The sequence below is a fragment of the Pseudoliparis swirei genome, chromosome 18 (assembly GCF_029220125.1).
Source record: "Pseudoliparis swirei isolate HS2019 ecotype Mariana Trench chromosome 18, NWPU_hadal_v1, whole genome shotgun sequence".
NCBI classification, from domain to species: domain Eukaryota; kingdom Metazoa; phylum Chordata; class Actinopteri; order Perciformes; family Liparidae; genus Pseudoliparis; species Pseudoliparis swirei.
In genome coordinates, this window is record NC_079405.1 from 21,403,277 (window position 1) to 21,430,579 (window position 27,303).

The 27,303-nt window shown below is 43.1% G+C and overlaps 3 protein-coding genes across 4 annotated transcripts in view; 2 read left to right on the top strand and 1 right to left on the bottom strand.

Annotated features, from left to right (window-relative positions):
- The first annotated feature begins 266 nt into the window (after positions 1-266).
- Positions 267-16,588, top strand: ptpdc1a (protein tyrosine phosphatase domain containing 1a). Of its 2 annotated transcripts, XM_056437888.1 has the most exons (10): positions 267-712; positions 5,526-5,621; positions 7,685-7,856; positions 8,586-8,666; positions 8,824-8,942; positions 9,764-9,901; positions 10,714-11,816; positions 12,589-12,774; positions 14,470-14,580; positions 14,674-16,588. In XM_056437888.1, the coding sequence occupies exons 2-10, from the start codon at positions 5,534-5,536 to the stop codon at positions 14,785-14,787; spliced, it is 2,112 nt and encodes a 703-aa protein (XP_056293863.1). In that variant the 5' UTR covers positions 267-712; positions 5,526-5,533; the 3' UTR covers positions 14,788-16,588. The 2 variants fall into 2 exon arrangements, with proteins under 2 accessions (XP_056293863.1, XP_056293861.1); XM_056437886.1 differs by lacking the exon at positions 267-712 and having other exon boundaries at positions 5,532-7,535.
- A 5,936-nt stretch (positions 16,589-22,524) lies between these two features.
- Positions 22,525-23,963, bottom strand: LOC130207977 (anosmin-1-like). Its single transcript, XM_056436797.1, has 5 exons — positions 23,895-23,963; positions 23,568-23,662; positions 23,103-23,265; positions 22,776-23,002; positions 22,525-22,563 (listed from the first exon to the last, which is right to left on the bottom strand). Exons 2-5 carry the CDS (start codon positions 23,604-23,606, stop codon positions 22,525-22,527), a joined length of 468 nt encoding a protein of 155 aa, XP_056292772.1. The 5' UTR covers positions 23,607-23,662; positions 23,895-23,963.
- Positions 23,964-23,986: 23 nt separating this feature from the next.
- LOC130207978 (uncharacterized) overlaps positions 23,987-27,303 on the top strand; it is a 13,679-nt gene continuing 10,362 nt past the window's right edge. The window contains exon 1 of the mRNA XM_056436798.1: positions 23,987-24,012. Coding sequence (XP_056292773.1) covers positions 23,987-24,012 — 26 coding nt within the window. The remainder of the gene's footprint in view (positions 24,013-27,303) is intronic.

Genomic DNA, 27,303 nt, shown 5'->3' on the forward strand with positions numbered 1-27,303 from the left:
ACACGTTGTCGCCTGTTTTTCGGGGATTTTTATATTGTCCGCCAGTCAGACCAGCCTCTCGTTTAAAAGATTAGGAAGAAATAATTTTCTCAGAGGTGTTTACCTCTGCGTGGAATGTAATCGTACCCACAAACACACAACTTATATATATTCCTTATCCTGACACATTAGGGAATAACATAATTTGCTCATAAAAGGACCCCATCTACAGAACGAAATGTAGTCAGTGAAACGGTTGCAGTGTTGTTTTTAAAATCACTGATTTTAAATTAGATTAAAATAATAAAAAAAGAACGGAAAGAAAAACATAAGCGATATTACAGAGCTGTGTACCAGAGTTATGCTGAGTGAATAAGCTTTCACCAGCACCAACATGTTCTCTTTTTACTTTCCCGTGGAAGGACATTTTAATACAAATCAAAGAAAACTCCAGTACTGCTTTCATAAAAATAATCGATAGAACCACAATTACACCAAGGCGAACTGAGCTCCGTCTCTGGTCACGTGACGTAACGGGACCGTCCCGTGACAACATGTCAGGTGGCTAAGTTAGCTAGTTAGCTAGCTGCACTTAGCGGACCAAATGATGTGGCTCGAGAGGAAAAGAAAAAAATCTCGCATTGCTCCGTGCCAACGACGAAACAACCGCGGAGTTAGAGAGATGACTCGGATACAGTGAAGACAACCCCACGGGCTCAGCCAACACGAGAACGTAAGTCACGGCCCTCGCCAGCTAGCTACCATGCTAGCGTCAGTTAACGACAGCCCAGGACAGTACGGCGAGCTCATTAGCTCAATGAGCGAACACTAGCTGAAGGCTGGCCTTTCTGCGCCAAAAGACTCGCTCCAACCACGAGTAACGCACGAATGTTAGCTTAATCGACGTTAATTTAGAAAGTGGACTTTCAATGCAGCTTCGTTCGCCTCCTAAAGTGGCCAAACGATGACGAGCGTCCGCCGGCACGCCGCTCTGCTACCGCCACATACTCGCCTCTGGTTCTCGGGTTTAAGACATGTAACACTAGTCAGAGGAAGGGACATGTGACATGTGCAGTGTCCCCTTTAAAACGGCTCTAATATCGGCATGTCGGAGACGTGCTGCTCCCCTCAACTTCGTTTTACTGAACGCTAGACGGGAATAAGTAGCCCTGCATCCAGTGATGTGACCTTTCCCACCTGTCATATACCTTTGTCACCAGAAAGGCACGGATGTAATAACAACATGATTAATGTAATTAATTACACCTGTGTCATGTCAGAGCCCGATTTTACTGCACAGTGCATCATATTTACTGCCTGCCATTTGATTTGAGTTGCCTTGAGCCTTCTGGGGCAAATAAGGTCAGGCAATATGTCAAAGTCTCCATTCACTGCTTAATGTTGAGTGAACTGAGTGCCTGTTTAATATATACATTTATGAGTCTGTGATTTACTCCTTTGTTCTCTTCACTAGCTGGTGAGAAGTAGTCCCCGGCCTGTAATTTGTATTTTCTGTGCAGTGATGCCTTCTGGTACTGAGGAAAATACGAGGCTGAAACAATTTCACTGTATTTTTCTAAATATTTAATAATATAAACACTAAATATACAGATTATATTATTAAATATTTAGAAAAATACAGTGAAATTGTTTCAACACTAAATATACAGATATTTAAAGTAAAATTTAATGATAACAATATATATATTTCCAGACATTTTCTTCTCTCAAGGTTAAATCTGCCATTTATCATTCTCCGTGATGAGGCCCACTCACAGGTCTTATTTACTCACTGGTGGCTTTTTGTGTGAAAGATGATGCTAAATGTGGTGATGGGAAGTGACATTGGCCTACTGAGCTGAGTGGCCATACATGAACACACCTCTGGTGATTGGTAGCCATGCTGTATTGTGATGGCTGCGTATTCTACTTCAGGGGTTGAGGAGGCTCGGAATATTTCTGAACATTTTTATTTAATGTTTAGAATTGTTGCAGAAGTCTAATTAAAAAACTTACCTTTTTTTAACGTAACTTAATTTGGGAGGAAATGCACTGAAAAAAGGGATATTGCATATTTTGGTTCAAATGCTTCCCTTTTAATCGAATCGTAACTTACACTGCATTTAGCAGCACTCCTACATCACATGCACAGATGAGCTCAACAGGGCCAAAGGACTACATGAGTCAGGAATGTTTTTTTAATACTACTGATGTAAATATATTTCATGATGTGTCAGTTAATCTGCCTAAAACGAAGCACACAGTTTATAATTTGTTAACATTTACTGCTACTTTTGGCTAGCTAGCTGAGACAGCGTCCCTGAGAGACCTGTCTCAGCTTTCTCACCATCTCTCCCATTCAACCTTTATTGTAATATATGTTGTTACCTTCGCATTGAAAATGCCGGAAGGTTATGTTTTGATCGCCGTGTATTTATTTATTTATTTATTTATTTGTTTGTTGTTATTCGCAAATCTCAAAAAGAATTGAACCGAATCGCATGAAATTTGGTGGGATGATTGTTTATTATCCGGGGACCAGTTGATTAGATTTTGGGATCGATCGGGTCAAAGGTCAAAGGTCATGAACAGGTCAAAATCTTTCGCAGAACTCAAAAAGTATTGAACCGAATCGCATGAAATTTGGTGGGATGATTGTTTATTATCCGGGGACCAGTTGATTAGATTTTGGGATCGATCCGGTCAAAGGTCAAAGGTCATGAACAGGTCAAAATCTTTCGCAGAACTCAAAAAGTATTGAACCGAATCGCATGAAATTTGGTGGGATGATTGTTTATTATCCGGGACCAGTTGATTAGATTTTGGGATCGATCGGGTCAAAGGTCAAGGTCAAAGGTCATGAACAGGTCAAAATGTTCTTGAATCGCATGAAATTTGGTGGGATGATTGGTTATTATCCGGGGACCATTTGATTAGATTTTGGGATCAATCGGGTCAAAGGTCAAGGTCATGGAAAGGTCAAACTCTTTTTTTACCATAGCACGATACATTTTGTCCAATTGGCATGCAACTAATGCCAAAATGTTCATAATTCAATGCCCAATCTTGTGATATGCGAAGGTATGCGCTCTACCGAGTGCCCATTCTAGTTAATACATGTTTTAAACCCGAAGTTTGCACACAGCCCAAGTATCCTTCCCCAATAGTCGACTTGCTGGCTTGCTAACTCACACACATGACACGTCTCATTTTGTATGTTTTTGTCAAATTAGTTGATTTATTTGGCAAACTATTGTAAGACGTCTGCTCAATAATGTGGTACAAGGTTTGTTTTCATCAATTACCCGGTTGTTTCCATTTCTATTCTTATTATTTCCTTTATATTCCTATAAATCCCTGTAAAGTCCGATGGTAAGTTTCCACTCCGAATATTCCCGGCATTCTCCTGGTACAGACAGATCTAGATAAAACATGGCGTGAGGAGAGGAGCACCATGTTTCTTTATCAACACTCCCAGTGGAAACGACTCACATCCCACACTCGTCAGCAGCGTCCCTGAGAGACCTGTCTCAGCTTTCTCACCATCTCTCTCAAAGCCACCAAGACACACCGGCTTCCCACCGGACGGGAGTTTATGGATCCATCGCAAACGTATGAAGGGTTTCGGTGAATTTGCTCTCGATCAGCGGCCGAACGAATTTGTGAAGAAATTTATTTGTGGCCCCTGCATCAGCTCGGTGTCATATCATTGTTAATATTTGATGCATGTCCCACTTATCATAAAGAGCACCTTCTCTTTCACCGGCTTGTTATCAAGAGGTTCTTAAACTATGCCAAGGGGTGTCTGGCTTGGAGCAAGACATGTGGATTACAGTGTAAAAGAAGTCCCAAAATCAATTGTGGGTATCAGAGATAACTAACTTTACATCATCAATACTCAGAGACTACAGAAGTATTGCAGTTGCACAAATGTGACTTGTTTTTGAATCCGGAAAAAAGGTTTTGTACAAACAATTTGTCAAAAGGTCAGTCAACAAACCAATGTGTGACATCACGCCGATGTCCACTTCTTATACACAGTGTATTATTGGGGCGACTGTGGCTCAGTGGTAGAGCAGGGTCGTCCTTCAATCAGAGGATTGGCAGTTTGGTCTGATAGCCCATGTCGAGGTGTCCTTGGGGAAGACACTTAACCCCAAACTGCTAGTGACTTTTTCTTTGCCCCGTCCCGATGCGCACAGACCGGCGTCAGAGCTCTGCGGCGACCGCGATCGACCAACCGATCTCGATCGACGTATTGATTGAGCACCCCTGCATTAAAACATTAAATAGCCGAGAGTTTTTTTCAGCGTGAGAAATACGATGTGTGGCGGGAGTGCGTGAGTTAAGACCGAAATGCGTGAGTCTCACGCTCAATGCGTGAGACTTGAGAGCCCTGTAACTGCCTACAGTATATGAATGTTAGCTGAAGTCCTCATGGCTCCGCCCATCAGTTTATGAATGGAATTTCCAAAATAAGATCCCATGGTGGTCCACTAGAAGAGGCGGTACTTTGCCCCTCTATAGTACAGTTTAAATACATGTACACAACCTCCCCGAAATCTAAAGTACTGCACAAGTGTGTGATATTGGGCTATATAGAAATAAACTGAATTGAATTGAATAGTTTGCCTCCTGCTGGTTTTCTGTTCACATCGTGCTAACTACTGTAGGTAAAGTCATATAGCTATAAAAGCTATTTTAAAAACAAGGCGAGGTGCGTAGAACAATAAAAAAAAGCCGAGGTGCTCAGCAACGCAAGCATTGACAACTATTTAGAAAATCGGCCACCGACTCTGTGATTAAGTCGGCCTAATTAACTTCATCAAAGAGGAAAGGAAAAGCATAAGATCAGGGAATCATTTGCCCGTCGAGAAGTTGTCAATTGTTAATGGACCACAGCGAGGAGCCGTGAGGGTGCCGAGTTTCACTTCTGCAACACCGGCTAAGCACAAGCGCCGAGGCCCTTCGGAGCGTTGGGTGTAACGTGAGAAACCCCCCGGCCCCCCCAGAGGTATATCGACACGCCGAGAGACCCTTTTGTGACACAACGCTCATATCAGGCTACACAAATCAGATGTGCAGGTCAAAAAGTGCGGCCCCCGAAGCTGCGATGTGTTTTCTCCTGAATAATTGATGATCTTGGCACCAGCCCAGTGAGACGGGAGGGATTACACCCGAATCTCTCACATGCAGTTCAAAGTGCCGGCGTGTAACTCGGCACCTCCTCGGACCACCGAGCCCTCCACCCGCCTCCCAGAGGTGCAAATGTCAGACTGACACGTGAGCAGCTGACACGGTGGCTCACTTTGCATATCCCCCCCCCCCCTCTCCCCTCCTCTCCCCCGGGTCGCCTTTGCCGGGCAACGCCGCTCCTCGCATCTCATTTGTGCTTGCACCTTGTTACCGTTTTTGTGTTATCAGCACAAATCCCTGAAGGTTCTGCTCGCGAGGCTGTTTTTCTTTTCAGTTTTTTTCTTCTTCTTCTTCTTCTTCTTCTTCTCTCCATCCGCCTTTGACACGCAATGTTTATCCACCCATTTCAGCCCGTGCCATGGCAGCCGGTGTCAGCATACTGAGCGACCTGCCTTACTCCACGAGTGAAGCTCACGCTGAAGAGATCAGCGCGGAGATGGAGACAGGTAGGAGAGCTCAGCAACACAAACACAACACAACATCTTTATTTGTATCTATGCAGTGCAGTGGTATGGCACAGGACTGTCTATTTGTCATTGGTTTCATGGACGATAATACACCTTTTTGAACATGTTAAAGTGATGAAGAAGATATAGAAATAAAGACAGAGTGGTAATTCTTTTTTGTAAATAAAACAACAAATGATTTGTTTGTTATGTGAACATTTTGATGGAGTTGTACACGGAGTGTAAGATGGATAAAGTAGACTTCAGATGAAAGGGGACAACAAACCTATTGTCTTATAAGGATCTTTTGCGTATGATAATTTTACAGGTAAAGAAACACCCGTCCTCTTCATCAACATTCAATCAAAGAAAATCACCAGGAGTATTTTAGTATTGATGCTGGATATTAGTTTGTCATGAATAAGACATCTGTCATCATGGATGTGACAGATCACTTCCCGGCACCATAGTTCTGTTTTTGAATTTTTTTGATCTTTTTTTTTTTTCAAGACCATCAGTGAGATGATTGGCTATTTCTATATAGTTATTGTAAATGCTTTTCATCGGTGCCACGGGTCAGATTGGGTGTTGAAATCAGAGGAAATGAGGTTCAATGAGGCGACCTTCCCTCTCACCCACAACATTTTATTATTATAATTGAAAATCAATCGACAACCTAATAACTTTTTTCTAGTAAGATATGTAAGTGATGAGTATCAGTAATGAATACAATGTATTCAATACTGGGATTAAGCAGTTTATCTTCCATAACACACCTGTGTGGTGTTCTGTAAATATCAATTAGTCCGGTATTACCAACTGATATTTCCCCTTCTGAAATATAAAGTGAGGAGTTATCCTACTGTTAGCTTATAATAATACTAGAAATAAAAGTCTTCCACAGGTCCTGATTGTAAGATAATGGGCCAGTTCTGCTGCTCGGTGCTGCCGCAGCCGTCTCTGATCTGTGCTGTTTGTTGGCCCGCCTGCTGCTCCCACACACCGAGAGCAGCAGCATCACCTTCTGGCTTCAGTTTGATGGTGGACCGGCTGCTGATTGGTTGAGCAGGCTTCAAGCACAGTGCCAGTGGAACAATTACAAATTATTGTCCTAAACAAGTGGATACAAATTATCTCATTGTTACAGCTCTTTTGTTATTGATATTCAAGTTAAACACATTGAAAGGGGAACTATACCTATTTTCAAAATGTATACATGTTATTCCTATGATCCAAGGCAGTCCAAAACAAATATGAGTAAACATGAGCGACTCTCTCCCAAATCCCTAAACTAGAGCGCGAACAAATTTGCGCTGTCAATCAATTTAAAAATAATCAATTTCATTTTGGGAACTTAGAACGAGACATTTTCGACACAAAAAATATCGTTTTATTTGTAGAAGTGTTGTGTCGTGTGACCTATTTGTCTTTCGTGACTTCACTGTTTCAATCTCGCACGCTGTGGGTCCAGTTTCTCTTTTCATCAACAAGCCGCCCCTCAGATCTGTGTGAGTTGCAACGTTCGGCCCGTTGCCCGGCGACTTTGGAGACCGTCGTCATGGTGATACATCAAATGCTGCTGATGAAACCAATTGGCCGCCTCCTCTCTATGCCGACGGGTGATTTGCCATGTGATGATGATTATCCGTTGGCCCAGAGCTGTTGATCTGGTCGCTTTCCGTTAGTGCAGCGGTGACACGCAGCCGCACCGCAGACGCCACGACGTAGCTGGGGAGATGGCGGGCAGCTCGCGGTGGCACGACCGCCGGCACTCGGCCTCGGACGTCCTGCTGAAGGTCCTGCAGCGCCGACGCAGCTCTGCCCTGGAGACGCTCTCCTCCTCCTTCCACAGAGTCCTGGTGGCAGTCAGCGTGAAGCAGCCTCTGCCTCTCGCTGAACCCGGGACCAGCCGATGTAACGCCACACTCAAGAAATTGTTTTGCTTTCAGGGCTTTGGCGAAGACTTCAGCTGCAAGGAGAGCATACACTAAACACTGATGAGTATTGTCAAGTCGTTCTTATGTTTCTTTTCTTTGTTGTCGTCCCCCCCCCCCATCGACCAGCCAATGCCAGGGTCCCTACTGCAAAGTACACTAAGATGGGGGAGACCCTGAGGCACGTCATCCCCGGTCACATGCAGTGCTCCATGGCCTGCGGAGGGAAAGCCTGCAAATACGAGAACCCCTCTCGCTGGAGCGACGAAGAGCAAGCCGTCAAAGGACTCTACTCGTCCTGGTACGTCGGCCGGTCTTCACACAGTCGCTCGGTGCTGTGCCCGGTCGCTGTGGGTCACCGGAGTTCACATCAATAGTTACATGAAAAGCCAATATGTTTGTTCTGGTTTTTGTTTTGCACTATGGAGCTTTTGTTTCAGTGCATCAACATGTTTGCAGGGGAACATGCACTGGTCAATTTAGAGAGTTTCCGTAACATTATTTCAGGCTAGAAAGAAAACATCCAGAAATGCACATTCAGATGTTTGTTTTACTCATTTGTGTATTTGGGAATATCATACCCTATTAAACTGCAGTGTCTCCAAAAATGATGTGATTTTACCAAACAAAAGGCTTGTTTCTTTAAAAAAATATATATATATATCTCCATTTTCATTCCTCTCTATATTCTGAAGGTTTCTACTGAGGGGTTTGTTCATATATCATTCATAGCCCGATTTATACAACATTTTATTCATGAAAACATGGCAAAATTGTTTTTGTTTTTTATATAGCTGATACAAAAAGATATCTAAAATCCCCTCTGTAAAAACCTTTGACTCACATTATTTTAGAACCTGGCTTCATCCAATCTGGGGTTGTTTCTTGCTGATATCTATTAATAAAATGTGGTACTTTGATATAATGAGCTTTTTAAATTTAGTTTTTAACATAATAATTAGTCCTTATTCACCCTTTTTTCGTTCTGATTAACATTCTCCCCTTAATTTGTCATATTCTCCACTTCCAGGATTACTGACAACTTGCTAGCTATGGCAAGGCCTTCCACTGAAATCATAGAGAAATATAATGTAATTGAACAGTTTCAAAGGTACAGTAGTCTCTTACATTCTCACCTCATTTGATTCTGAGCTTTGCGTTTGATTGATTGGATTCTTGACGAACATTTAGATTATCAGTGAAACAGAGGCTGGTTGCTGTCATTGCTCTGTCATGCATGTGTTGTGTTGACCTGCTGGGGTGCTCAGGTGTGGCTTGAAGACGGTCATTAACCTCCAGCGGCCCGGAGAACACGCCAGCTGTGGCAATCCGCTGGAGCAGGAGAGCGGTTTCACGTATCGACCCGAAACCTTCATGGAGGCAGGAAGTGAGTGTCCAAACCCACCCGCACCAACACGTTCTGCACACTCCAGAAACACAGGACACATGAACCAGTGCAGAAACGTGTTCTGGTAACTGTCAGAAACTTTGAGTTTGATTGATTACAACACTTAACAGTTAACAAAAAGAGCTAGCAAGCAAACAACGTCCTATAAATGAACACGTACGCACGTGTGATTCAGGGTAGCATCTTCTCAGCCTTACACGGCTTTTGAAGCCGAGAGTTCAGCATTTTAGCGATTGCCATGTCAGCTTGTTTTTTGGCCGTTGTATTTCTCTCATAGGCGTCTGTACAACCCGATGAGTCGCCTCCTGATGGTCAATAGAGATATTGCACATTTATGGCACATCTCGTGTTTTCAACATCTGGCTAAAGTGCCTCTCAATCACATTTTTGTCTGTCGTGGATTCCTCTCAGGGGAACTGACCTCTGTGTTTACGTTGTCGATTGCTGTCTGATTGGACGTGACCAGCAACTGATTTACATATTAATTCGGGCTTTATTTGCTCAGACCTCGTCTTCCTGAGAAGCTCTCCTGCGATCTTTACCCGAGTTACCTCCTCAGAGCGTCAGCTGCATTTTAAAGAGCGCTGTCTTTCATTTGACACAAAATAACCCTGTCGGTCTTCATCACGCGCCACACTGGTCATCACGAGTCTGACCGTGCTATAGGAATGAACTGCTGCATTGGAGGAGGACTATTACAGTGTAATATAAAAGACAATATGTTCATTACTTTAACAGGTGTATTTATTATTATGTGGATACTGACCAGCTTTCACTTCTTCTGGCTTTGTGTGTCTCAGTTTATTACTACAACTTTGGGTGGAAGGACTACGGTGTGGCTTCTCTGACTACAATCCTAGACATGGTGAAGGTCATGTCGTTTGCCGTCCAAGAAGGGAATATGGCTGTCCACTGCCACGCCGGTCTTGGAAGAACAGGTTCGTAACACCCATCAAATTGTCATATGGCTTAAAGGCCGGGTCTATTTTTAATTGATGTTGAGGTTTATATATCATTCTTCCTCGTGGCGTTCCTTATGTATCCAAAGTACTTAGGTTTTAGCGTCATAATGCAATTGCCCTAGTCCAGGGGTCAGGAACATTTTGACTGGGAGAGCCATAAAAGCGAAATATTTCTAAATATATTTCATTGAGAGCCATATAGTATTTTTAACGTATAATTTTAATGCGACTTCTGGTGCTGCATGCTTCTGCTGTAATCTGGCACGATAGAGAAAATTACAGGGGGCGGGCGGAGATTGTTTTTTTTTTAACTCAAAATTGTCTGGGAGCCATATGCCGTCACCGAAAGAGCCATAGGTTCCCGACCCCTGTTCTAGTCCTTTTAAAAACATTTGCCCACGTGACCTGATGGCATTAGAAAGGGCTTTCGACAAGGGATAGCTTTGAAAGTATTCTAAATTTAGGATAGGATGAGGAACTGAAGCCGTTATTTCGCTCTCTTAAAAGCCACAACACTCATTCTATCTGCATAATACATACAACCCCATGTCAAAATATTTTCGAACTAACACTTTCTGTTATTTCCAAACTTTGTGCAGCTAATGTTGACCCAGCTGATACAAGCATTCACATTATTCATAACCTTATTGATTAGCTCACTTTGGTCACTAACGTCACTGCCTTTTTGCTAACAGCAGAAACCCTGAAAAAGAATGCAGATGGATCCGCTCTTTAACTTCTACGCAGGTAAAATATCAGTCTTGAATTTCTCTCTTTCCATCACGCAGGTGTGTTGTTGGCTTGTTACGTAGTCTTCACGTCCCGGATGAGCGCCGACCAAGCCATCCTGTTTGTACGAGCCAAGAGGCCCAACTCTATCCAGACCAGAGGCCAGCTGCTGTGCGTCAGGGAGTTTGCCCAGTTCCTGGTTCCCCTCCGAAGCGTCTTCTCCTGTGCAGAACCCAAGGCGAGTGCCGTCACCCTGTCGCAGTACCTCATCCGCCAGCGCCACCTGCTGCACGGCTACGAGGCCCGACAGATGAAGAACGTGCCGAAGGTCGTCCAGCTGGTGTGCGGGCTCCTCATCGACATCGCGGCCAACAGACAGGTGGTGATTGAGGAGGAGTGGTTGGAGATCCCCGACCTGACAGCCGAGGTGGAGAAGACCGTGTCCCAGCAGGCCCTCCAGCAGCTCGGGAAGGAGATGAGGGGGAAGGGCATCCCCGTCCCTCCTTGTTCATCTAATCCCCTAGACCAACCCGCTATGCAGTCCGGACCCCCTCACGATCAGCCCCCCGTCAGTGACAATGAGCTGGACCCCGTGTGGAGGAAGCAGGATGCAGAAAGCCCTCTGAAGTCCTCCCTGTTCAACAACAGAGGACTCAGTTACAGCGATTCCGTCCTTCACCAAGTTGGACAACGGCAGCACCAGCTTGGGAATTGGAAGAGTACCAAACCAATCAGCCACCTGATCAAACATTCCTTGTCTCACAGCAACCTGACAGCCTGCATCCCCCCCCAATTTGACGACCCCTCTCCTCGGGACATTCTCTGCAGCATTCAGGTCCCCGATAGAGACACAAAGCGAGCCGGATCCCCTTTATTAAAAAAGCAACTCCACCATAGGCATCAGAGTTTGCCTTTCAACCTGTGCGAGCAGGGAAGAAGACCTCACTGTGACGCAGCGCTGCCAGCCTCATCAGGCAGGAGCAAAGCGGTGGCCGGCGAGGAGCAAGCGGATGGGGACGCATCAGCGGACAGAGGACATGTCGGAGAGGTCATCAGCTTCCAGTCTGAGCTGTCTCCAGAGGGCAGACGCCTGCTGGTGGCCAAAGCTCTGGCCATGGACCTGACGGACAAGGATTTCACCTCCAAGGTCTCAATGTGGCAGGTAGTGTACCCCAGAAAATACGCTCAAATATACTATGTAGTAGGGCCGGGCAATATTTGTAGGCACTATACGATAGTATTCTTTATTATCAAGATTGACTGATTATTTACAATTTCATTTGATTTGGTGTTCATTCATTATGTTTTATTTATTATTGACAGATTGACTGACTTAATGAATGATTTTTAAATTCCCTATCATGTTCACCAGGAGGTTGCTTTGATTTTTAAGTCAGTTCCAACTCCTCCTTCCATAATGCCGAGGACATGGACAGCTAAGACAACATGGGGGCTGAATGGACCGCCTTTTTCAACACATTGATTTGTCTCGCTTTGAAGTTAAACTTGAGTTTGGCCATCTTGTTTTCTTTGCAGTGACCATATTTGAACTGTGGAAGATTGACATCTGTCAATCACAAGGTAGCCCTGCTTTAAAGCATCTGCTGCCTTATGGTCTATTTGACTCTAAAAGGACCATCATTTACGAAATGAAATTCATGCTGTATTGAAGATGACCATAAACTCATGTTTACAATGTTTACTGAGGGAATAAATCAAGAGAGAAGAAGAGTAATTTTCTCAGACATCTATACAACCAGGGGAGTCGAGTCGCCCCCTGGTGGACATGAGAAACATGCAGGTTTAAGACACTTCCTCCATGGCTTAAATGTGAACTGGAGGTTGCCGCCTGATTTTAAACCTGCATTTTTCTAAAAACCTTTTTGCTTTGATACACTTTATCTTCAACCCTGCTCTTTGTTGGCGATGTGCAGACGGAGCTGAACTCCAGAGAGGGAGCGTGGGAGAGGCTGTGCGGGGAGAGAGATCCTCTGGTCCTCTCCGGTCTGATGTGGTCCTGGCTGGAGCAGCTCAAGGATCCAGTCATCAGCAGCGACGGTGTGAAGGCCCTCAGCGAGAAGAACGTCAACCCACACAACGCCCTGGACTCGCTGGAAAAGGTAGCTGGGTTGAATATCCTCCACAGCATCACGGTCTGAAGCACTCGGCTTTGTCCCAGGCAGATGTTTACCATAGTGTCCAGTTCCACTTTCAAACTAATTATAATCCTGGTTATGTCTGCACAATATACAGGGTTCGTCATGGAAAAAACTTAAATCATAAAAGTTTTGGAAAAGTCATGGACATTTGTTATAATCACATGTTCATTCAGGCCGAGTTTGGAATAATTTAGATGTTTATGAAAGAAAGACGCTCAAAATATAAGCCGGCATACGCTCTCAATACGCAATATTTTCTAAATTGTTCATGTTTATCCTGAGATTTCAATTTGGTCATGGAAACTTGGTTTAAAATTATGGAAAAGTCATGAAAAAAATCCATTGGTCAAAATGTGTCAGAACCCTGAATATAAGTCCTGTGTATTATGAAGGTATTAAAGGCGCTCCACACCAACAATATTTGCTGGATATATGCACTTCCGTGTCGACAAAGTTCGAACGGAAAATGACGATGCGTGCACAGCCGTCAAATTGAAGAAGTTGTAAATGTTTGTTAAAAAAGAGATTGTATTTGTGTCTGTTAACAGATGGCAACAAACAAGAGTGTGCTAGATGTAAAACATTGTCCAATTGAAAAAGCTAGCAGCAGTAGCTATGCATTGTTTACTACCAGGCTGTGTATGGAAAGGCACGGTGCATTTTGTTTCACAAAGTGTTTCTAACGCGACACGATGAGAATCAAGCCAGTGGAATCCCACAGGCGGGGTGAGACCGAGTGTCCATTTAGCGGAACTGCACCTGCAACCTTTTCGTTCAGCCGCTGCTTGCACTTCTGGTTAAAAATCTCTTGATATTTTCATAAAGCCAGCGCAAAACCATGTTCAAAAGCCAAGAGAGACACTGAGCCGAAAGCCCGGTCATACTTTCTCTCTGCGGACTTACACGAGTCATTTGCTACAACATTAATGTTTCAATTGACGGTTCGAGTCGTTCTGGCCACAATCCATTCCAGCGGTACGATTCCATCGGGCCCAAATTTCAGGCTGCACGCTGACGTCAACATAATGTCCAAAGCAGAAAGTATGAATGGGCTTTTAGAAACACAAAAAAAAAGTCAACCCGCTAACATGCCAGGTATTTACTGGTTCTGTTCTTCCCTTTTCTCCACCATGCTAATAAACTGACGTGTTTCTTTCTTCAATTTCAGTTGCAAAACTGGATTTTTATTTAATTCTTAGGGGCATTGAAAATACATTTTCAGATTGACTTGTCTTTGTTAACGGTACTCGTCCAGAGGCTCTAACAAAACAAGAGTTTGAAGCAGGCGGGAACCTCCGGTTCTGAAAAGTGAAACCATTGATTCAGTGCTTTGTAGTCTCTAGCACTCTATCTACTGGCCAGCAGGGGGCGACTTCGCCGATTGTTAAAATAAATCAGATTGTAGAGAAGTCGATGAAAAAAATTACTCTACTTCCCTCTTGATTTATTCCCTCAGTAAACATAAGTTTATGGTCTCAATCTCTAGTTTCTCTCGCGTCACTGCTCCATCGTCCAAATATGATCACTTCCGTTCACTGGTTGCAGAAAAAGCCAAGAACGTGGAACTGCCTTTCATACGTATGATTTATGTGATACTGTCGCTGCTTTTTTAAATAATCTGATGGTATCAAACCTACGCGTCCTTCCCGCTGCTAGGGCCACAGACTCACTCTGCTCTGCATCCTCGACTGTGCTGCACATCTCCTGCCGATGCCTGAGGAAGTGGAGGCCAGTTTTCTCAACCAAACAATAAAAGTGTTTACGAAGGTGAGCATTAACATTGCGGTACGTCGTGATCAAATGGAGACGCTTGTTTCGCATGAAGGAACTTCTTCTCTTTTCTTCCTTTTCTCTCTCCAGATCGACCCCGCCTCAGAGAAGAGCGAGCATCTGTACGCGACACTCAAAGAAACCCTGATCCCCGTCCTTCATGAGCTGTGCGACAAAGCTGCGGAGGAGAACGAAGACTCCTGATCCGGGCCTCAGCGGGGCCCGTCAGACGAGACTTTGGGGAATTATTGTACTTTAAGCAAATTCCTCACATCAGATACCGCTGAGACCGGCCAATCTTTAGTCTCTCAAGATATTTGAAGACTGCATAATTTGAAGGTTTAGTGTTTTTCATTATCCTTTGGAAGCTCCTAAAGTCTCTAAGCACTGCCATCCTTTCTGTTAATGTGCCACCGTGCTCAGTTTTTTGTTTGTCATCATCTTCTAAGTGTGAGCACTAGATACCGCTTTTATTGTCGAACCGTTAAGTCGGTAGGGAAACGACGAGAAACGTTCTCACGACGTTAACGTGACGCTATTTAAACGTGTGACTCGGGCTGTCAAAAAGCTGCCGGCCTTTGACTTCTTATTTAAACCAAAATGTTTTTACACTGTGCAGATGCTACAACGTGTCTTATTTATTCCGATTTAAAACAAGCAGCGATGGGTTCGCTGCGCGCTCTGCTTAGCTCACGTAGAATGGCAAGTGTATCTCTTCAGTCAAATGCAAACTGTGGCTACTGTTGTGGCGATGCAAACTCGACAGGCCGCACGGTGCATTTTTCCAATCGATTTTTATGTCCTCAACACCGCGTGCACCAAAAAAACCCTCGACCGGTTCTGTTCATGTCTTTGTCAAACATTGATCTGCCTCCACTGTTGCATTTGGCACAGTGCTGCCTGCCTCAACTCCACCGGCCTGTTGCCTGTGTCCTGCTGCTGTGTGTAACGTGGCCTCGCCTGTGTGTGTGTGTGTGTGTGTGCCTCGCCTCGAATGTCTCGTGTGTGGATACTATGTAATGTTGATCTTCTGACACGTTCTGAATGTGGAACACTGATGGTAGTAATAATAGTAACACGAAGGACATGAGACGTTGTACTGTGGGCAATTCTTTCAGCAAGCACTATTTTGGGTACTACTACTTACATAATTAAACTCAACTGACTGCAAGCTGTGTTGAAGTGCGTGAATCTTTTTACAGGCCGTTTATCCCCTTTTAGGATGAGCTGCTTTTATTGTTGGCATATGGCTCAGAAGGAAAGGAAAGTGTTGCCTCCTGCTGTTGCCTCCCTAGTCGAACATCTGAAACATGAAGAAAGTTGTGCTAAACAGTCAGTCGTTGCTGTAAAGGGGGATATAGTTTGGCAGTAAAAGCTCAGTTGTACTTGTGAAAGCAACATGATTTGTCTTTACATCTTTGCATATGTCATTTATTTATTATGATCATCATTGTTGCAGTATGACACCTCAGCCCAGTATATGCTGTATATATCAGGCATGAAAATCCCTCACCTTTCGGCGAAATTCGCCGTTTTGAAACCAAAATAGGTGACTTACGTGAATCGTGTAGATCCGAAGAGTTTTTGTTTTGGGGTGGGCGGTCAATTGGCCGGCGTTTCTGAGATTGGAGTGGGACACGGAGAAAATGTGATGTGGTGCTCTTCGCAATAAAACATCTTTGATGGGACGTGTCGAGTATCGGCCAATCAGCGTTCAGATGTCTTCAGCGGTTGGTGGTTTAGGTTAGCTTGAATGTCAGCCCGCTACATCTGCTGCTGTCACGCTGCACGGTGTATCGATACTAACAAAGTACCCGTACGTTAAAAACGATGTGATTTAGCATATTTTTAGTATCGAGACTTCATTAATCGCGCGCGATCAGAGCGCACGCGCTGCTCCGCTCTGTGTCAAGCTGTCTGCACGCATTTCGAGTGGCGATAAGTGGCGGAATTTTCGAGTCTTCGGCTTTAAAAATATAAATAAAAAAAGATGCCAGAAGTGAAATGTTTAAGTTCTTTGTCTCCAAATGTATATATATAATATGTATATATGTATATGTATATAACTTGAATATTTTTTTATTCATTAATTTATTTATTTTGTATTCATTTATTTTATCTTTCTTCTTCTTCATATATATATTTTAGATTTATATATATAATATATATAGATATAATGATTGTATGCATATATAATAAATAAATAAATAAAATACAAATATATATCTATAAATTGTATAATTAATTGCAGATACATATACACATATATACAGGACTGTCTCAGAAAATTAGAATATTGTGATGAAGTTCTTTATTTTCTGTAATGCAATTAACAAAACAAAAATGTCATGCATTCTGGATTCATTACAAATCAACTGAAATATTGCAAGCCTTTTATTCTGATTTATTGCTGATTATGGCTTACAGCTTAAGAAAACTCAAATATCCTATCTCTAAATATTAGAATATCATGAAAAAGTATACTAGTAGGGTATTAAACAAATCACTTGAATTGTCTAATTAACTCGAACACCTGCAAGGGTTTCCTGAGCCTTGACAAACACTCAGCTGTTATAAATCTTTTTTTTACTTGGTCTGAGGAAATATTAAAATTTTATGAGATAGGATTTTAGAGTTTTCTTAAGCTGTAAGCCATAATCAGCAATATTAAAAAGAATAAAAGGCTTGCAATATTTCAGTTGATTTGTAATGAATCCAGAATGCATGACATTTTTGTTTTTTTAATTGCATTACAGAAAATAAAGAACTTTATCACAATATTCTAATTTTCTGAGACAGTCCTGTATATATATATGATATTCCTTTATTCGTCTCACTGGGGAAATTTCAAAAATCACAGCAGCGGTGCACATCAGAGCATCAATGAAAACTAAATACGAAAACTAAATACTAATAATAATACTAAATATACAGGGGGAAAATAAAGTAAATTGCTGAGTAAAGTAAAGTGCCGTGTTTGCCAGGATCGCCAGCGATCTACTGCAGTGTGTTGTGCAGCCTGACAGCAGCAGGAAGGAAGGACTTGTGCTACCTCTCCCTCAGACACCGGGGAGGAATCAGCCGGTGGCTGAAGGAGCTGTGCAGAGCTGAGAGTGTCATGCATGGGGTGGGAGGCGTGGTTCATCAGAGACGAGAGCTTTGCCATCATCCTCCCGTCCCCCACCACCTCCACAGTATCCAGAGGACACCCCAGCACGCTGCTGGCCTTCTTTAGCAGCTTGTTCAGCCTCTTCCTGTCAGCCGCTGCCATGCTGCTGCTGCTGCTCCAGAAGACCACTCCATAAGAGATGGCTGATGCCACCACAGAGTCCAAGAAGGTCTCCAGCAGTGCTCCCTGCACTCCAAAGGACCTCAGTCTCCTCACAGGAAGAGTCTGCTCTGTCCCTTTTGATAGAGTGCATGTGCGTGGTCAGCCCAGTCCAGTTTGTGTTTCAGGTGAACACCCAGGTACTTATAAGATTTTACAATCTCAATGTCCAGTCCCTGGATGCTCACTGGTACTGGAGGAGTGTGTTTACCACGGTGGAAGTCCACCACTCGGTCTTACTAGAGTTGATGTGGCTTTGAGAGATGTTTGTATGTTTACTGTACAAAAGGCTAAAAAAGGGATAAAAAGAAGATGTATTTCTGTTGGAGGAGTCCAATTTTGGACTAATGTTGAAATGGATGTAAGAATGGTGAACTCCGTTTTGGTTTTCAAGAGAATTATTTATAGAACAATTCTTGAGTTATAAATGTGATTAAAAACGTATTGATATGGAAGATGTATGTGAAAGTATGTCTGTGTGTATGTCTGTATGCATAAGTATATATATATATGTATGTATATATAATATATATATATTGTTTTATTCTTTATTTTATTCATTTTTTATTTATTTTACATACATTTTCTGATTTATTTGATATTAATTTAGGATTGGAATATATAAGTATTTTTCTTCTTCTACCTATACCTTTTCAGTCTTTCTGTTTTGTATATTATATAGAATAATATTGTATTGTATTTGATTGACTGAATAAAATACACAACAACAAAACACATGGTGTATGAAACTTCTAAAGAAATGTCTGAGTGACCGTCAATTATGAAATATTATAAAATTATAGATATTCTTATTTACAGTAAACAGAGCAGGGTAATGTAAAAAGAACATTAGTAATATAAATAATTAAGCTGTTTCCAACAGTAGTGACTACAGGCAGTTTAATTCATATTTATTAATGTACGCAGCAACTTTTCAATTAGTCGTTGCATTGTTTAATGCAACACAGTTTCTAATATAGTTTAATCAAAGTAGTGTGTGTGTGTGTGTGTATAGAGTTGTTGCTGTTATAGTTGTCCACCTCATTGTGCTGTTTCTTGAATGAACAAAGCAGAGCCTGTATGAGGAGAAGCAGAGGAACCTTTCTACCAGTAGATGGCAGTATACGCTTATGTAAACCATACATTTAATTAAATGTACCCATCGTCTCTGTTAACTCACTAGGTTATTGATGAATATGTATTTAATGCCGTTTATTTCCTCTGATATTTAATGTTCATGGTTAATTTGCAGCATAGTTGTACATACATCATGTGGCGGTGCGTCAATAGAGGGCGCTAGGCGCTCCTCTGAAAATGTTGAGATGAAGAAAAGAAAAAAGAAGAAGAAAAAAATATAATATATGCTGTCAAAAAACGTTATATACCAAATAATTTAAATAAGAAATAAAGCGTGTTGACGCGCTAAATGTGTGTGGGAGACCGTAAGCCTGTCAACAACCACTTGAGTTAAATGTGACCACAAATAATATATCGCCACTCATCGTCACGGAGAAGCCCCGCCCCCTTTTATACGCGCCGCCCTAACGTGTGTGTCCGGGAGCGAGCAAAGATTTCACGGTCCTTGCGGACGGCTTCTCATTGTCTGATGAAACAAACGTGAATCTTCGGGCGTAGAAATGTGCGCCCTGGCCAACGACATCGTTTCTTATTTCACGTGGTTGGACTATTCGGCCAATCAGAGACCCGTATCGTTCCCTCACAGACAGAGAGCTCCACGTAGCTACGCGAGCAAGTAGCTAACCGGAGCTGGTTAGCTGGCTGCTCGATGAGTAATGCGTTGTTTTGATTCTCCTGTCTGTTGTTCCAAAGTCCTGGGACTCGGTCTCGTCTATTCTCCCCGTCGCCTCATCCAGCCTGTCGTTTGCTCGCTTCAATTATTGTTTAATGTCCGTGAGTTGAACCCGTTATCTATCTTTTGTGAAGTCTGGACGTTCATTGCCTGCTTCGCCGGCTAGCCTCGGAGCTAACTCGTCATGTCGGGGCCCAGAGAGCCGAGAGGCGTTAAAAATCGGCAACATTCCGCGTATTTCACAAACGCTACGGGGGAGGTCGAGAATTAAAATGTGAAATGTTTTTAAATTTCGTAAAAGAGTTTTTCGGACACTTGTCACGGGGAAACAGCTCCTTATGGAGGAAACCCACCCTCAGATGGAATTGACTCACGCGTCTCACAAAGCTCCCGCCCGGGCCGGGGCGCGAACCTTGTAGGGAGGGGTCCGCGTTGCATGTGAGGGCGCTACCTACCGCTGGACCATCATCTCGGGCAATTTCTATGGCATTTTTGGTTAATTTATCATTATGAAACGCGTCACGTGACCAAGCCGCCGGTTTGAATCAAGCAATTGACATATCTCTAAATCAAAGATATTAATAATAAATTAAAAGAGTTGACGGGTAAATAATACTTATAATAAATAAAGAGTAACCCAGATGGTCAAAATAATAATACTGGGAATTTATAGCGCTTTTCGAGACACTCAAATGTCGTTGTTAGCTAGCTAGTAGCAGACTAGCTATACCACACAGTGCAAACCTGCATCAGTTTTCAATGCATTCAGGAAACTCAAATCAGGTTGAGGGAGCAGCAGCTGGACCAGCAGAACTTCAGGTGAGGATTTACATTGATTCTGTGTTGATGTGTATTATTATGCTTGACATTGTTAATATCGCCTACCTGTTTAATGTGAATTATTATAATGTTAAAACATGCATGTGCAGACTAGGCTACGTTTCCTTTGCTCTTCAGGGAACAGTCTGGCCACAGTGACCGTCAGCAACTTCAGCACAAGAAGTTACTGTTTCAGGCAAAGTGGTGGAGTCGGTATCCATGGCTGCATTATTATATAGCCCGACACCCTTTGTTTTGAGTAGGATATAGAATATATACTGTTACTGTATTTTGGCATTTTAGCAGAACTTTTCTTATTTGGTGCAGAATACGGTTTTGGATTTAAACTAAGGTTTGATAACAGTAATTTAGTTTAAATCAGTTTAAAGAGCCTGAGACTGTACTTCAAGCAACATCAACGGTTTTCACTTGTTTTTTTGCGAGAGAAAGTACTGGTATTTTTCCAAATATGATGTGACTCGGTAGTTTAATTATTTGTTGTGTCAGTCCTTGAAGTTCAGGCAGGTTGTGCCTTTAAAGCCCCCTGACTTGCATTTGCATTACATTGATCTGGAAAACGATAACTCATAAAAACACCTTTAGTGGACTTGCAGTGGATGAACAGCCAGCAGCAACACGGCATCGTTCTTTTGTTGCTATTCTTTGGCGTGCTGGTGGCAGTAATAACTATCTGTGATGAAGAGGAGGAGTTGCAAGCTGTTGGATCTTCCACAAGGCAGCCTGGAGGAGAGGCTGCAGAGGGACAACGCTCTTCTCCAGGTAACCAAGAACAACTGTTGTCTTCTAACCACTTCTCCCTCCCTAATGTTCATTCATGAGGTTGCCAACCATGTAGTAGACGGACGCCTTCTGGACACCATGGGGGAAGCAAGAGCTTTCATTAAGAAATGATGCTGTGGTGATGGAAAATAATAAATAATTAAATATAACTATTGTGTGTATTATTTTACGCAACTATACTAGTCCGCGTGTAGCATATTCCAATCTGTTAAAAATGTTCTCCTGAGAGCAACCTGCGTAACATCCGGTTGTACTTTTTATCACGGAGGATGGCAATTAATTTTTTTTAATGCAACTTTAAAAAGTAAAAAGGCAGCGCCGTCTATTTCTTCTGCTCGTATTCTCTGCCGACCTCACTAAACTTTAGCGCCGCGCTCTCGTCTTTTAAGATGATGATTCCATGAGAATGCAACATAAACACTGCCTCGCTGCTAGCATGGCACGCTGTCTTCACTTGGAAGATTGCAGAGTGTAACTGGACGCTCGGCTCTGTGACCTCGATGTCATGATCATACGGGGCAAGGTCAGGAGGTTCAAGATATTTAGACTATTCAGCGTAGTTTTTGTTTGCAGTTTCTTTTGGATAGATGTTTACAAAAGTTCCTTTCTCAAATCTCTCGCTCTCTCCGGAGACATCTTCTTGTTAGAATATATATATATATACACACCCACACACGTATAATTAAAGAAGTCATTAATGCAGCTGAGAACACTATTTAGATCAGACTTAGAAACTGGATCACCATCATCTTTTTTCTCACTTGTCATCTTGGGGTTCTTAGGACAAAAATAAGGATAAAACGAGTCATGTGTTATTGTACCAGATGTTCACGTGTTAATAATAAGTTCACTATTGACAGAAATGCTGGAGAAGCCAGCGAGCCAAGAGAGCCAGCAGACGTGTGGCGAGCGGGGGCCGACTGAGGCCTCCAGGATCACTTGGAAGCTGGCGGTTGAATAACGGCCAGAAAAACCTCCTTCTTTTTGTTACTTCCTTCTAAAATGTTTGTGACTAGTTCATATACACTGGGGTGGTAACACGCAGGCCGTCTACTATGTCACTTTTAAGAATAGCAGTGAAATATATATGTATGATTTAAGGACGAATTTAACTTATAGGAAGATGCAGTTGAAGCACACTATTCACTAGGAAGCAGATGGCAGAAAAATGTGTTGACACTGTCTATAGTGCATTATTAACATACTCGGTATGTGTTTTAATCTGCGTACATGCATTATGATGTGTATGATATGATATTCCTTTATTTGTCCCACACTGGGGACATTTCAAAAATCACAGCAGCGGTGCACACACACTCACACACACACTCACACTCATACACACACACCAACACACACACACACACACAGACACACACCGACACAACACACACGCACAGACACCCACACACACACACTCTCTCTCTGTCTCACCGGGGCGATGGTCTGTGTCAGGGAGGTGAGTGTGTCTTCGGGCCCTTCCGTGGCCCCCGATGGCTGCAGGGTCCAAGTGAACCGGAACCCGTCTACGGCCGCCAGGCCCGGTGCATGATGGGATATCCTCCAGCGGAGGTTCATGAGCACGGTGCCGTTGAGGAGTCGAAAGTCAGCCGACAGTCGTTCAGGGCGCAGTACCACCCTTCTGCCTGCCAGGGGGCGCTCTGCCACAAACCAAACAGTCACTTCATCAGAACCCTTGGAGAAGAGAAGGTTCAGCTCCCACGGTGGAGGGCTTTAGGTCTTTGAGTCTTTGAGTCTTACCCTCAGCACCGCAGCTCAGCGCTCTGCCTCCTCGGACCCTCACGGAGGAGCAAGTCGGGGTCGTGACCCAGGCAACGACCTCTGACCCCTGGTCAGCCTCCATCATCACGGAGACCCGGTACTTACAGGAAAACAACAGGCCTGTGATGGTGTGATGGGTGCTCTGAGAGAGAGAGAGAGAGAGAGAGAGAATCAAACCATGACATATTACAAGGCTCCCTTAAAATATACTCATTAACTCAACCTCATTCTTTTATTTTATATATATATATGAATAAATATATGTATATATAAATTATATAAATTAAATATATGTAATGTATATATGTGAATTAAATATATGTAATGTATATATGTGTGTATATATATATATATTAGGGCTGTGAAACGATTAAAAATTTTAATCAGGTTAATCACAGACACATATACACAACTTCACACAGACACACACACAGTCAGTGGTACCTGCAGCGTGGTTGTTTTCTCTGTGTCGGTGACGTTCATGCTGCAGGAGTGAGGTCGCCAGCGTAAGAGGTACGGACCAGGAAGTCTCTGTCGGCCTGAGAGGAAGAAGAACATGAATATGACGTAAAGTCTCTCTCCTATTCTCTCTATTCTCTTCATCTCTCTCCTATTCTCTCTATTCTCTTCATCTCTCTTTACATTAACTCGGTTGTTTCAGCAAGAGTTCTTTCTCTCTGAAGATGAACGTCTTTACAACCTCTGCGTCTCCAGCGTCTGCACGTGTGTGAGTGTGTGTCAGTGTGTGTGTGAGTGTTCTTGCCAACCCACCCAGGTGAGGCCACTTCCAGAAGACTTTGACCTGCAGCTGGTCGTCATGGTAATGAGGCGCGGCGACCTCCAGACACAGGCGGCCAGGTGCGATGACGGGGTTCAGGGGGGATTCAGGGTGAGGAAGAGAGGAGGAAAGGGGGAGGTGAGGAGAGAAGGAGAAGAGGGAAGAGACGAGGAAGATGAGGAAGACCAGGGAAGCTCGTTAGAGAAGTCTTCACCTGGAAAAGAGAATAAGAAGAGGAGAGGAGACAGACAAAATATTACGAACTCAAATTATTTACTCAATAATGTACGGCTCTGTTTAGATAGATAGATAAGATAAGATATATACTTTATTAATCCTCAAGGGGAAATTAGTTTTCTGCATTTAACCCATCCTTAGTTATTAAGGAGCAGTGGGCTGCAGTGATGCGCCCGGGAAGCAACTGGGGGTTCAGTGCCTTGCTCAAGGACACTTCGACTTGCAACTAATGGGGAGAGCGGGGTTCGAACCGACAACCTTGGGGTTGCAGGACGGCCCTCTTACCCCACTGAGCTACAGCCGCCCCCAACGCCCCTAATGTCACGACAAGTTCATGAAATGTTAAAAAACGAGTCTCTACACACGGAAACTTGAAGGTGCGTCTGGAACCCAACATGGTTCTTCAGAGTGATGCCACAGAGGAACCATTTCGGGTTCCACACAGAACCTTTCAAACCAGGGTTCTTCTCGCTCTTCTAGCTTCTAGCTCCTCTAGCTTCTAGCTTGGGCCCGCTAGCTTCTGGCTCCGCTAGCTTCTAACCTAGCTTCTAACTCCTCTAGCTTCTTCTAGCTTCTAGCCCCTGCTTCTAACTCCTCTAGCTTCTAGCTCCGCTAGCTTCTAACTCCTCTAGCTTCTAGCTCCGCTAGCTTCTAGCTCCTCTAGCTTCTAGCTCCTCTAGCTTCTAGCTCCTCTAGCTTCTAGCTCCTCTAGCTTCTAGCTCCGCTAGCTTCTAACTCCTCTAGCTTCTAGCTCCGCTAGCTTCTAACTCCTCTAGCTTCTAGCTCCTCTAGCTTCTAGCTCTAGCTTCTAGCTCCGCTAGCTTCTAGGTCCTCTAGCTTCTAGCTCCGCTAGCTTCTAGCTCCGCTAGCTTCTAACTCCTCTAGCTTCTAGCTCCTCTAGCTTCTAGCTCTAGCTTCTAGCTCCTCTAGCTTCTAGCTCCTCTAGCTTCTAACTCCTCTAGCTTCTAGCTCTAGCTCATCTAACTTCTAGCTTTTCTACCGTTGCTATGGCCACCGAACCTTCCAGTTGAGGTGCGTTCAATAGTAGCGCGAAAAAAACTAACTTGCGCCGCCAGTATGAGAGCGTATGGCGACTTATATTTTAAGGCTTAATCTTTTAAAAACATATTAATTATTTAAATCATGTTATTTAGAACATGTGAATAAAACACATTTCCATGACTTTTGCGAAACTTTGGGGATTTAATTTGTATCATGACTTTTCCAGGTCTGGAAATCACCATTTTAAAATTCTATGATTTTTCCAGGTTTTCCATGACCGTACGAACCCTGCTCATGGGACCTTCAAAAGGGTTCTTCGTAGAACCACAAAGTCTTTTAAAGACCCATTTAAGAACCATTATTGTGTGTAGAGTCCTGAGGTAACTGTGTTCCAACAAAACAAATATGTAATAAAAAAATGTTTTAATTAATATTTTGATGCCTTCCTAAAAGTCCAAACTGCTAAAATACCAGATTCACGGTAAAATCAGGCTACATATATTCCATTAAACATAATAATCATTGCACCATTTAAAGCATATTAAAAGTTAATTGTCAATGAATCACATTCTACTGAAATGAATTGGAGAAAATTGAATATTTGTATTAAAGGACCCATATTATGCCCATTTTTCCACAAGTTGATATGGTTCCTTGGGGTCTTAATGAGTCTTAACGAGACCCCAAACAACCGGTTTATAAACCAGAAGAATGTTCAAAACCAAAACGTGAACTTTCAGATAAACATAAGACTGTCAGGGGTAAGACTTTGAAGAAAACTAAACTCAAAACCCTCAAACAATGCAGGGGCAGTCGCCCAGAGGACAGAGAAGACACCTAAAGGCGGCTCCGATACAACATCTGCCCACAGGCGCAAATGCAAATTTAAAAAACTGCGCCTTTTCAAAATGTACATTCACAGGAAAATGTCAAAACAATCCAAAAAGGAGAAAGCACTTGGAGTCTTCATCCTCAAGTGAAGAAGATACAAAGGTAAGAAGGTATTAGGATACACTCCTCTATTATTATTATTATCGATTCACGTGAAGATACTTAAAATAACCGTCAGTTTCCCAAAGAAGAAATAGACATATATTGAATCGTCCAAACCCCAAACAAGCATCACATATTTGGCATTTATGAGTTAAACAAATTACAACAGCTATCAAAATTGTCTCAGAATAGTTTTGTTATGGTCGAAAGACATTTAATGTTTTGTTCCCCATGTTTTCAGTCATCCAAGGAACAAGAAGTTTCTGAGAATTGCAAACGTGTCAAGAGGAACCACGCTGAAAAGAAGAGGTGAGATACAGGTTACTTGATGTTTAACATGACGTTGGATATCATTCACTGAATTAATACGCTTGTTTATTATCTCTAAATGTGATTTTCTTCTGTTCTTCGACATGTAGCTCTGCAGCAAAACAAGAAAAGTGTTCATCCTCTCCTGTTAAAGATCCTTCCAAGCACTCCGCCACATTAAAGGTGCTGCCGACCAACTGTTAAAAACACGAGACCCCAAACAACGGTTTATAAACCAGAAGAATGTTCAAACCAAAACGTGAACTTTCAGATAAACATAAGACTGTCAGGTAAGACTTTGAAAAAGAAAACCTCAAAACCCTCAAACAATGCAGGGGCAGTCGCCCAGAGGACAGAGAAGACACCTAAAGGCGGCTCCGATACAACATCTGCCCACAGGCGCAAATGCAAATTTAAAAACTGCGTGAGTTTGGATTCTGCTGAACAGAAAGAACGGACGAGGAAGAGCAGCGCTGGGGAACCACCGAGGACTGAAGGTGAGGGATGGACGTTGAAGACCAGAGGACCGAGCGCGGCCGCCTCCGCCTCTCAGGATTCTGCATCGGAGAAGAACATCGATTTGTTCATGAAAATGTGCCAAAGGCATCGAGACGGCCAGAAGCGCCGGAGCCGGTGTACCGAGGCAACCTCTTCCTCTACCACAGGGACTTCCTCCTCTTCCTCTACCATAGGGACTGCCTCCTCTTCCTCTACCATAGGGACTTCCTCCTCTTCCTCTACCATAGGGACTGCCTCCTCTTCCTCCAAGCAGAAGGTCAGCAGCTCAGACGCTGTGAAGAATGTGAGAACCATCCTGGGACCGTCCCCCCAACCCCAACAAACCTGTTGGAAAAATAAAAT